General features: G+C 30.7%; 1 protein-coding gene across 1 annotated transcript; it reads left to right on the top strand.

Annotated features, from left to right (window-relative positions):
- The first annotated feature begins 7,245 nt into the window (after positions 1-7,245).
- Positions 7,246-9,696, top strand: LOC131078902 (FCS-Like Zinc finger 2). The gene is made up of 2 exons (XM_058016733.2): positions 7,246-7,681; positions 9,209-9,696. Exons 1-2 carry the CDS (start codon positions 7,464-7,466, stop codon positions 9,387-9,389), a joined length of 399 nt encoding a protein of 132 aa, XP_057872716.2. The 5' UTR covers positions 7,246-7,463; the 3' UTR covers positions 9,390-9,696.
- The last annotated feature ends 3,086 nt before the right edge of the window (positions 9,697-12,782 follow it).

The raw sequence follows: 12,782 nt of genomic DNA on the forward strand, positions 1-12,782 counted from the left end.
GATTTTAATGCAATGATTTACTCTTCAAAATGTAATGCAAGATTAAAAAATAAAAATATGAATAAGAAGATTATTTTATTGATTTAGGAACAATAGAGTGCATAGAGGTTTCGAAGAGCTTGCAACATGTTAGGCAATAGTTGTTTGATTTGCGAAATAGATCAAATAAAGATCATTTGGAATTTAAAAACCCATTTCTTTGCTCTTCTATACTTTTTCTAGTCTTATCTAGACTATTCCTCTAATTTCCTTCCTAATTCATATCTCATGTTCTATTGTCCTCAAATGTTGTCAATGACTTTTCTTTATATAAGTGGATGTAGAATGATTTGAGCCTAAGGAAAACATGTAAGAGCAAATCAGGGGGATGCAATAAAGATTGATGGTCCTAATAGTAAATGATTTGATCACCATTTAACCTCAAATTTGGGCACATCGCATCGTAGGTCTAACAATAGCATGCATGTTCACCTTCAACATTGTGCCTCGAGTTAGGAGTCTTTAAATATAATTTGGTGTTGTCTATCACCCCTCTTAAGACCTAATTTCAAATTGATACTTTGTAATTGGTGTGAGATTCAAAAGTTTTCCACATGTCTCAAACAAGGTTTTGTTATACATTAATGGGTTTAGTTTAAGTCCTCAAGATATAAAACATCGATGCAACAATCAAATCTTCATGAAACTTAGATGGAACATGTAAAATATTTTGTAGTACTTATGTTCTAAACCATAATAAAAATATTTAAAACTTATTATCAAATAAAATCTTGAATATTAATTATGTTTATGATCACAAATATAGACCTAGACTAGAAAGGAAAAACAAATACAAAGGAAAGTTGTGTTTGAAACTTGTGACAAATGGAGAATAACTAGAAAATATTGGAACAACTTGTAACTCAAATAAATGGTAAGAGAAAATGTATTTGATGATACACAATTGCTTTAGGCTCAACATGCTCCTATATTAGAAACTTTAGATAACTAAAAATGAGTCCCTCTCTTTAGATCACATGGAGGGAAAATAATATGATTCAGACTGGCTAAATATATCTATGTGAAATCTTTAGTAGGCCTTCATTTTCATTTGACCAAATATTCTTCATACTTCTTACTTTAGTGTTTCTTCCATTTTTTTTGTCTAATGTTTTTTTAATCTTTACTATCTACATTCTTAGTACTATCTTTCTCCTATCCAATTTTGTTCTATCTAATCCTCCCTCATTATACTCATTTAAATCTACTATTCTAAACACTAATGCCATAATATCTTCCTTAAACTCTACTTAATACACATTTCCTAAATCAATCCTCATAATAATTTTATAAGGTTCAAATTTCTTCATTCTCAACTTAATATATGTTCCACTAGGAAATCTCTCCATTCTCAAGTATATCATAACTTCATGTCCTACTTTCACATTCCTTATGTCTCCCATTTTGGTTTGCATGTTCCTTATACTTTAAATTCATATTTTTCTACTATACTTTTACCTCTTCATGTATATTCTTCATATGATCTACATAATCTTCTACCAAAGCACTGGTTTTATAACTTGTGGTGAAATCTCTTAACTTAAAAAAATTGTAAGGTTATATCCATACACAACAAAAAATGGTGTTTTATTTTTACATTTAATTTTATTTACCAAACTATTATATGAAAACTTAACTTGCAATATAGTTAAATCCCAACTACCTATATTTTCACTTTTTAATCATCTCAATATATTATCGAAACTTATGTTTACAATTTCTATTTATCCATTGCTTTGCAAATGATATATCAAATTGAACTTCAATTCTATATGGATCTTCTTCCACAATATTCTCCATAAATGACCAACGAATTTCACATCCCTATATAACACAATTCTCTTAGGTAACTCATGTATCCTCACAAATTCTCTAAAAATAGATAACTACATGCACAATGTCATTAGTCTACTTACAAGCAATAAAATGAAGAATCATAAAAAATCTATCAACAATTACAAAAATAAAATAAAATCCTCTTTTCTTTCTTAGCAATCCTAATACCAAATCAATGCTAACATGAGCTCATGGTCTTCTAGTATATACAATGACTAATTCTAACTACTACCCGTTTAATTTGATAAACTCTATAACTTTATATAAATTTTTTGACATCAATATATAATATAGGGCAATAGTATTTTTCACTTACCAATGCATATGTTTTATCTATACAAAAAATTCATGTAAATCATTCACTATAGTTCTCCTTGATTAAACGTTCTTTCATAAAACTCTTAAGAATGCATAATTGATTACCTATAAACAACAAATTATCTTGAATCAAATAGTCCAACCACTTAGTTTTGTCTGTACACTTATTGGAGTCTTACATGTGGTCTATGCCTCAAGAAAATTAGCATTATTCTCATACAAATTCTTTGCCTCATCAAAATTAACAAGTTTTATTCTCATTTCCAACAACAAATTATGTCTTCTAGTCAATGCATTAACTACTCTAGTTTGAATTCTTTGCTTCTATGTTTGAACACAAATAAATAACCTACAAAAATTTAAGTCATTTAACATACTTTAAATTCAATTTACTTTGACTATTCACATGTTGCAATGCTTGGTAGTCAACATATGAAATAGATTCCTTTGATAGTAAATAATGTCACTATTTCTTTGTACAATTTTGTATAATTCTTGATCGTGAATAAAATATGTCTTCTTAGTATTTATTAAGGTATGCAATAGGTCTCCCTTCTTGACTTAAAATAATTCTATATGTAGTCCCATTTGCATCATAATCAACTTAAACTAACATATTAAAATTTAGCAAGTCTAACATAGTTTGTTTAGTTACTTTCTTATTTAACCTTTGTTTGTCTTGAATGTAGTTTTTCGTTTAGTTTCTTATCTAGTTCTGATGTAATCATGTCTCCTCTTCAACTATATCTTACTACAATACTTTGCTTCATTAAGACAATCCACAAGATCATCCATCTTTAGTAATACAAATCTATACTTGATATTAATCTTGTTTATTACTCTAGAATGTATACACAATCTCCATTGTTCTCCTTTCTTAGGTGCTAAACCAACTAGTACTACACATGAACTTAAACTTTCTTTTATCAATAGTTTCTTTAACAATTATTTTGCTTGCTTATTCAACTCTACATTTTTAGTTGGTGCAATCTATAAGTTGCCTTCTTAGGTAAAATTTATCTTGAAATGATATCTATATGATGTCTTATGTTTCTTAGTAGTGATAATCTTTTAAGTCGATTGTTAGAAGTAATATCACATAACATACAAGTAACTTATGAACCCTTGATGAATTTCCTCATTCATCTTTACAAGTCTTTCTACCTATAAACACTTAGGAAAAATGGCAAAACAATATTTTTCTTTCTTGAGATCTTTAAAAAATTCTTTTCATCTTTTCATTTACTAATTTAGCACTCTTGCAAGACTATTCACTCTTTCACAAGCATAAATACATAATAAAATTATCTTTAAATTATGAAGATTTTATCTCATGTTTTTTTATAAATAATTATTTGTCTTACATTATTGTCAGATGAAGACTCTCCACGACTTCCCAATTAGAAAATGCCAAAATAATCAATATTAGAGAATACAATCTTTATTATTTTATAATTATAGATCGTAAAGATAGTTCACTAATAATTTATTTTTACTGAAATTATACTTTTGAATGTGCTCACCTTTATATTTTTTTAATAAAGATATTTAAAGGCGTTTGTGTGTTAAGTGGGTCCACTTTCTTTATAATTATTACTAACATAATTTTGAAAAATGTGCATTACAATAATGAATGTTCATTGATGCCAATTGAAATGACAAAATTCAATAAACCTTAAAACAATTAAATGAGCTTTTAATTGTCACCTCTTGTATGATATTATAAATGAAATAACATGTTATGAAACATAATTCTATGTTAAGCTCCACAAACATGAAAACTATAAATCTTCTCTTTTCTCTCTCTTTCTTTTATGAAGTGAGAATGTTAAAATTGAAATATATATATATATATATATCACTTGTCAATAGTTAATTATGTAGCTTCTAATTTCTATTATAATCTTATTCTCATTCTTTTTAAAAATTGACTAGGTGAATATTTTATTTTTTATCTCTTTCCATTGTCTTATTGTACATCTTTTCTCTCATACTCCATTGCTTCTTTATTCCCACTGGTTTATCCTATTTAAGTAACCAAGTTGCAATCTTACTCACTATTCTTTCTTCATTTTGATATATGACTAATTGTGATTAAACTCAAAAGATAGAAAAATCATCTTCATGGATTGTACAAAACTCATGCATACCATACAACTATTTACTTTTATCATCTGGATGAGGTAATTTACATGTTCGGTTGAGTTAGGGTCAAGGAAGGATATAGATTCTATTGCCAATAGATCAAATATCTATAATTTTCCCTCCATTGATATTATTTTCAAGGCCTCTAAGTGCTTAACCGAATTGATGTTTACACACTCAATTTATTTTAGTGTGAATGACAATGCCAACTATCCAAATCTATTCATAGTATAGGATGATAATTAGTATAGTAAAAGACATCCTTAAGTTCTTCCAACTAATTAAGCAGGCAACTGTCATTTTTGAAGTCATTTGTTTGTCTCTAATAAGGTCTAAGGTTAGGCTGAGTTGTTAGTAATCAACTTGTCCTTGTCCTTGACCTTGACCTTCAATATAACCACCCCCCTAAAATCTTCTCAATTTTTCCAAATTATTAGTTGATTGGTCCTCTCCCATCTCTCAACATAACATTTAATTGTATTTCTTCTCTCATATTATTGATCAAGTAATCCTCCCTCCCTCTAATTATTGATCAAAGAGTCCTCTCCCTTCTCTCAAATTATTGGTGAAGGTCTCCTCTTCCCTATCTCACATTGTTGAAAAAGTCCTCTCCCAAGTCTCATATTATTGGTTGAGTCTCTCCCACCTCTCAAATTATCGGTGGAACTCTGAAATGCTTCTCACACACACTCACACACACACACACACACACACACACACACATCACTTGTCAATAGTTAATTATGTAGCTTCTAATTTCTATTATAATCTTATTCTCATTCTTTTTAAAAATTGACTAGGTGGATATTTTATTTTTATCTCTTTCCATTGTCTTATTGTACATCTTTTCTCTCATACTCCATTCCTTCTTTATTCCCATTGGTCTATCCTATTTAAGTAACCAAGTTGCAATCTTACTCACTATTCTTTCTTCATTTTGATATATGACTAAGTGTGATTAAACTCAAAAGATAGAAAAATCATCTTCATGGATTGTACAAAACTCATGCATACCATACAACTATTTACTTTTATCATATAGATGAGGTAATTTACATGTTCGGTTGAGTTAGGGTCAAGGAAGGATATAGATTCTATTGCCAATAGATCAACTATCTATAATTTTCCCTCCATTGATATTATTTTCAAGGCCTCTAGGTGCTTAACCGAATTGATGTTTACACACTCAATTTACTTTAGTGTGAATGACAATGCCAACTATCCAAATTTATTCATAGTATAGGATGATAATTAGTATAGTAAAAGACATCCTTAAGTTCTTCCAACTAATTAAGCGAGCAACTGTCATTTTTGAAGTCCTTGTTTGTCTCTAAGGTCTAAGGTTAGGTTGAGTTGTTAGTAATCAACTTGTCCTTGTCCTTGTCCTTGACCTTGACCTTCAATATAACCACCCCCTCTAAAATCTTCTCAATTTTTCCAAATTATTAGTTGATTGGTCCTCTCCCATCTCTCAACATAACATTTATTCGTATTTCCTCTCTCATATTATTGATTAGGTAATCTTCCCTCCCTCTAATTATTGATCAAAGAGTCCTCTCCCTTCTCTCAAATTATTGGTGAAGGTCTCCTCTTCCCTATCTCACATTGTTGAAAAAGTCCTCTCCCAAGTCTCATATTATTGGTTGAGTCTCTCCCACCTCTCAAATTATCGGTGGAACTCTGAAATGCCTCATATAAGAGGGTCACATTCATCTTTCTTGAGAAACCTAATTGATTTTAACTTACCTAGCCCCTCTTATGTTCAAAAGAGGCGTTGGTGAATGGTAAACCTATCAACCACTCATTCTCCTCTTCCTTTTCCTCAACCTTCAACATAAGCATCCCCTCCCAATTTCTCTCGCTTTTTTCAAATTATTAGTCGATTTGTCCTCTCCCATCTCTCAACAAAACATTTAATTTGATCTCCTCTCTCATATCATTAATCAAGTAACCCTCCCTTCCTCTAATTATTGAGCAAAGGGCCCTCTCCCTTCTCTCAAATTATTGAAAGAGCCCTCTCCCACCTCTCATATTATCGGTTGAGTCTCTCCCACCTCTAAAATTATTGGTTGAGTCCTCTCTCATCTCTAAAATTATTGGTGGACCTCAGAGATACCTCATATAGGAGGGTCATATTCATCTTTCCAAAAAAACCTAATAAAATTATTGGTGAAGGTCTCCTTATTAATATTCATATTCGGGTCACAAATTATTGATTTAAAGAGTCCTCTCCCACCTCTCATATTAGTGACTAAGTCCTCTCCCAACTCTCAAATTATTGATAAATCTCTGAAAGAGACCTTTCCCACCCCTCATATTATTGGCTAAATCCTCTCCCACCTCTTAAATTATTGGTGCAACTCTGAAAAAGTCTTGTCCCACCTTGACTAACTCCTCTCCCACCTCTCAAACCTCTCAAATTATTGGTGGAACCCTAAAATGCCTCATATAAGAGAGTCATATTCATCTTTCCTAAGAAACCTAATTAATTGAAGAACCTAGCCCCTTGGTGAATGGTAAACCTATAATTCATTTCCTTGTATGCCCATAGCCCAACGCCCATAGCCCAACGCCCATAGCCCAACCCCACTCTTCTTAAAAGCCGAGCAAATTGACGATATTTACGATAACAGACAGAAGTTGGTGAGAGACAGCGAAGTGTTGTTAATAATCAATAGAAAAATGGCGTCATTAACACCTCGCCGGAAAAGACGGACTTGTCGGAAAATGAGCTGTCGCCCGTCACAGTCGGCGAAAAGTAGTGGCGGTGCAGCGCAATAATGAGTCTATTACGTCGGAAGAGACAAGTCGTACAGGCAACTCAGTGAGCAACTGAAAAACTGACACGTGTGCGGTTCAGAACGGGTCCCCAGTTACTGGAAGTAACAGTAAAGTTTTTAGTGCGCTTTAATGGAGATTGGCGATAGAAATGACTGGGTACCTACACAGTACCCTGAATGGGAAAATTAATAAAATACCTGAAAATGTTTGCGCCTTATAAATTGGGGCTTGTCTGAGTTTGTGGAGGCTGATTTCCTTTCTTTGCCGTGGTATACGAAGTCTTGACAAGTCTTCTTCTAGATTTTGGGGGCGGTATTGGTTTTCGTTTCGCTGTATAAAGGGTGATGAATCGAACCAGCAGTATGTCGCAGATCAGAGCAGGCTTTTCTCTCGATTCGGGACAGGAAAATCTAAGCACAGCGGCTGTTCGCATGGAGGATTTTGGGGGGCCTTATTCGCCCAGATCTAGCGGGTACTATTCGCCTGCGGAGCCACACTTTCTGGATGCCTGTCATATGTGCAACCGCCGCCTCGGCGATGGCCGCGATATCTACATGTACAAGTATGTTTCTTTTGCCTTTTGCTTTAGATTGCAGAAGAAAGATGTGGTTTTAGTAATGTGATTCGTTTTACCCCTTTTGTTGCAATTCGTTCTGATTTTCTTTGTGCTACAGCTTTGAGGGGGTTTAATGGTAAATGACTGTGCCTTTGTCGTATGTCTGCTTGAATACGATGAGATAATTTGTGTAGGCTTTGGGAATTTGTTTCAGCGTTTCTAAATCTTTGGTTTAATCTCCGTCACACGTAAAGATTAATTGAACTGATTATCCTCACCTTCAATTCAGTTTTCCAAAGCTTTTATAGTGTTCGTAATGATAATAGATTTTCTCTTCTCTTATTACGCACAACTTCTAATAGATTCTCTGTGTTTACTGTATTATACTGGTTTTTAAATTTTCTTTTGTGAGATTGTTTTGGTTGCTCTGTTATGTTATCCAAGTTTTTTTTCTGTTAAAATCTTTTGTTGGAAAACAAATTTTACAGAAATTTTAATAGATTTTCAGGGTGAAATTTACATCTTTGACTGCTGCACAACAATTTGTTGAGTATTTCACAAAATTTCTCGGATTGAACCTTCAATTTAATTTTCTAAATAATGAACACTACCTTTTATATTTATTTTTTAAAATTATAATTATTTATTGTTGAATAAAGATTTGAGATTTTTACAGACATGCTATGTTCCTCATAAATTATCTAATTTTATTTAATTAACATTTTACACTGGACCGATATTCTATATCCATCCATTCCCTCAATCTTGTAAGCCTTTTGCTGAACTCAAGTCAAATTTCTTAAGGTAGCACATTTTTCCAAATTGCAGAAACTTTCTAAAATTTACGTTTGAGATCAGAAGACCTTTTTTCTTATTCAAAGATTTGTTTGATATTTTTTATAGTTTATGAGAATCAGAGATGGTTTTTCTTTTTTTGGTGAGAGATGTTTTGCTCCTCTCCTAGAGGGGTTTATAGTAGATTGATTAGTTTCTATTTTCAGTCTACTCAGATCATCTAGAAGAGGTCTTTTAACCAACAAGTTCAAAGATCATATTGCAGATCTGCAAACTGTTTTCAGGTCATGCTTTCTTTTGTTCCATAAATCCTTCAGAAACTATCTTTAGTTTATATATTTTTGGATTTATTATTTACGTTTTCTTAATGCCTTGACACACCCCTTATTCTTCCAACATTATATCTGATTCAACCCCATTAATCATTTGTATATTACATAAACATTAATATAGCTCTTTTCTATTGGAAAGAAGAGCAAACATACTATAAACTTGTAAAGCCCTCCCATAAGCTAGGCTAGTCTCAAATCAATACATATTCTCTGCAAATCTCCTGTTTACTTGAGTTTTTATTTCACATAATTTGTGATGTTAGGCATTCTGTAAACACACATATTCAATCTGCAAAGATTGAGAAGATAAAATGTTATACAAGATATTGCCTGAAAACTGAAAGATATTTATATCTATAAGCTTTTCTGAAAGCTAATACTGATGAATTGTTTTAATGTGTTGCAGAGGTGACAGTGCATTCTGCAGTGAAGAATGCAGGCAACAGCAGATAGTGATAGATGAGCGTAAGGAGAAAAGCTTAGCAAGTGTGACGGGCATGAAGAAAGGGCAAGTGTCCTCCTCCTCATCCTCCACTAACAACAAACCCAATTACAAAGCACAGGCAGGAACAGTTGCAGCTGCATAGTGGTCTACAAAGCAAAATTACATCAACTCATTTTGTTAAAAATGCTTTTCTGGGTCAATTGCATATAAGCTACCAAGTATTTTACCCACAACAAGAGAAAACTATCTCAGTCTTGTGGGAAATCAAGTTTGGTCCTATAATATCGGCTTATACTAAATTATTCAGTGGTATATGGCCAATTTTCATTGTCTGCAAAATTTTACACTGCATTCAATTTTTGGCCCGGTTTCTTCTTGTTAATGACCTTAATATGTATAATACTTTAAAAATTAATTAGTTAAAAATATTTTCAATCTTTATATACCCACATACATTTATAGTTATATTTATATTTATATTCAAGGCAACTGCATCTCCTTGATGTTTGATGTACGTTAGAGTGTTTCTGGTACACCAGTGTACCTGGTCTATAAAGCTAAATCGCCATCAAACTGAAAATATCTAGAACTTGTATAAAAAGATTAAAAAATATCTGAATTATGCTGACTCGAAAATAAAAATATCTGAATAGTTTACTTAAAGTTAAAATGTTTATTGTAATTAACCTCTATGTTAAGGCAGTAAAAAATCTGAAATCTATTTACACTTAGTTATTTTTGAATTTTTAAGAAGGGTAAGTATGGGGAGTAAAAGTGATCAACAGAGGGACCATTAATGAAAGTGATGGACAGAGGAAGTGAACAACGTCAATGCAGCCACTTGACAAGATATTTATTTTGTATTTATTAAATAAATTATTTTTGTATTTATTAAATAAATTAAAAATCTGAATACAATTGTATTTCGATTTTTAATTTATTTAATAAATGAAAAAAAAAAATCTTTGTCGGGTACAGTCTGCTGACTGCCATAAACGGAAAAGAGTTGGTAAATAAATCATCTGAGTGGATTGATTGCATTTCAGGGCACTCACATTGTATCACAGAAGATACTTAAGATTGGTACTTGAACTATTTATTTGACGTTTCATTTTCTTTAAGAAGATAGTGAAAGTCCCAGTTCAGACAATCAAGACAATTTTAAGAAGATATTTTAGCAAAGGTTGAAGATCAATTAAACTTTCTGTAGTTTGACAGTTATAATTTAATCTTTATAAATAATTGCCTAGTTATATAATTTTAAAATATTTATGTTAAATGTTTTATTTCTGTGTAAATTAAAAGTTTTGTATTTTAAAATAATTATCAAATTTAATTATAAAACTGAAATGGCTATTCTTACCTTAGCTTTTTATAATTTTCTAAATAACAATTTAAAAAAATTATTGGTATATCTTTCTATTGACTTAAAAGTTTAATTAACTTGTGGGCGCACAATAATTTATTTATCTTTAAAGAAAATTAATACCACTCTAATTTTTATCGCACTAATTTTTATCACGTGTACACGGTTAAATTTCATAGAAAATGTAGAAATTAGAAGAGTTAGAAGTGTGATAAAGAATTGATATTATATGTCCTCTTTGAGGATTCTAGAATAAACTTTTATTTTGTTTGCTTTTTTCTATAGCAAACTTCTAGTATTTGACATTTTATTTATGATATAGCAAAAATGATATTTAAATTTCATGTATTTTATAAATTTTACATCTTACTCATGACTTGGGGGAAATTTGTTATTTGATTTGTCATTATAAGTATATTTTTGAAATGATGAAAATTGTATGTCAAACTATTTTCTTGTGTTTTGGTCTCACTTCAATTTGAATGTCTTTTAGATAATATTAATTTTGTAAGTAGCATAATTTTGTGTAAATTTGGCTATGACATTATCTTATCTTGATTTCATCATCATTTATTTATATAAATTAATCTTGATCTTTAGAACTTTCATTCAGAGCTTTCCATTAGATTTATGGGTTTAGAATTGACTCATGCCGTTTTTATAGTCACAAATTTGAATGTTGAAACTTTTTTAAATTCAATTTCCAAATTTTGAATGTTAAAACTTTTAAATTCAAAATTCAAATTTTGAATGTTAAAAATTTTAAATTTTAAATTCAAGTTTTTGATTGATGAAAATTTTAAATTCAAATTTAGAGACTGATGACTCCCTCCTCTTAGATATTGTGAGTTGACTTAATGCATATTTATGTGTTATGTCATATTTGAAAACATTCATACATTTTTAAATAACCTAAGAAATAGATGAGTCATTAGAAAAACATTCACATTAGAGCATATCATAATAACATAAAAATTGTCACTAATTGATATCACCATCCTACAAAAATTGCACTAGAAGTAAGCGATCATTTAGAAGATGAATGGTAGAGAAATCATTTAGAAGATGAATGGTAGAGAAATCATTTAGAAGATTAATGTAAGTTTTTCATTCAATATTTTCTACTTACCCAATTTATGCCCATTTCATTTTTGCTAATTTTTTTTAGCTTTCATTCTTGAACTTGGCATTGGTATTAGAGACTCACATTAGTAAACAATTGCATGAGAAAAAAGAAGATTCTTGTTGTGATAAGGTAGAGGAGATGGACCATAGTGCTATGGAAGTTGTAGCTACAAATGAAAAAGCAACTTCTTTAACATCTTGTAATAAAAAAATAATAACTTAATTTTTAATTTAGTATTGTAGTTTATAACATGAAAGAAAAGTATAGGACAATAGTTTGTTAATTTTATTTGTAGAATTAAAAATGAAACTTTTATTAATGGTTTGGTTTTTCTAGCTTTTAAGTATTTAAAATAAGAATTTATGGATTCATACTAAATGATATCTGCAAAATTTCAACTACAACTATTATTTGTTAATTTGCTTTTTGTTTATTATTTTTTACATAACTCATAGCTTCATTTATTTTTACCTTAAAAGAAAGAGAAAGAAGGGTCTTTGCGATCACAATGAATGAAAAAGGTAACAAGACTGCACAAGTTGCAATCCCTATAGTTTATCAGCCTAAAGTTGATACCCATCTCAAAGATTACCAAATCCAAGAAGTGGATTTAGGAGTCCAAATCGAGAATGAAGAGAAACAATTTTTGTAGCAAGTTGTGTTTACAATTTTGACAAGAATACATAAAGATGATAATACTAAAGAAGAGTTAAAAGTCAACGTTAGTAGATTTATACAATCAATTTGACTGTTAGTTTATGTTGTTGAACATACTAGAATACTGAGATGGAGGAGGGGGGGGAGTTGAATCAATATCCCCCTTTAAATAGATTAAAACAAAACTTTTGAAACTTAACTTATTATCAATTGGAAAACCCAAATGGGAAAAACCATGGAGAGGGTTAACTCAAGATAATATAACTAGTTATATGAGGATTACAAAGGCTCACTGCCGAAGGGCTCACTACCCAGATTACAATAGTTTACTGTCGGAAGGTTCACTGCCAAGAAAAAGAGACAAAATGAACTAAGAAAGTTGCATC

This window comes from Cryptomeria japonica, chromosome 2 (assembly GCF_030272615.1).
Source record: "Cryptomeria japonica chromosome 2, Sugi_1.0, whole genome shotgun sequence".
Classification (NCBI taxonomy): domain Eukaryota; kingdom Viridiplantae; phylum Streptophyta; class Pinopsida; order Cupressales; family Cupressaceae; genus Cryptomeria; species Cryptomeria japonica.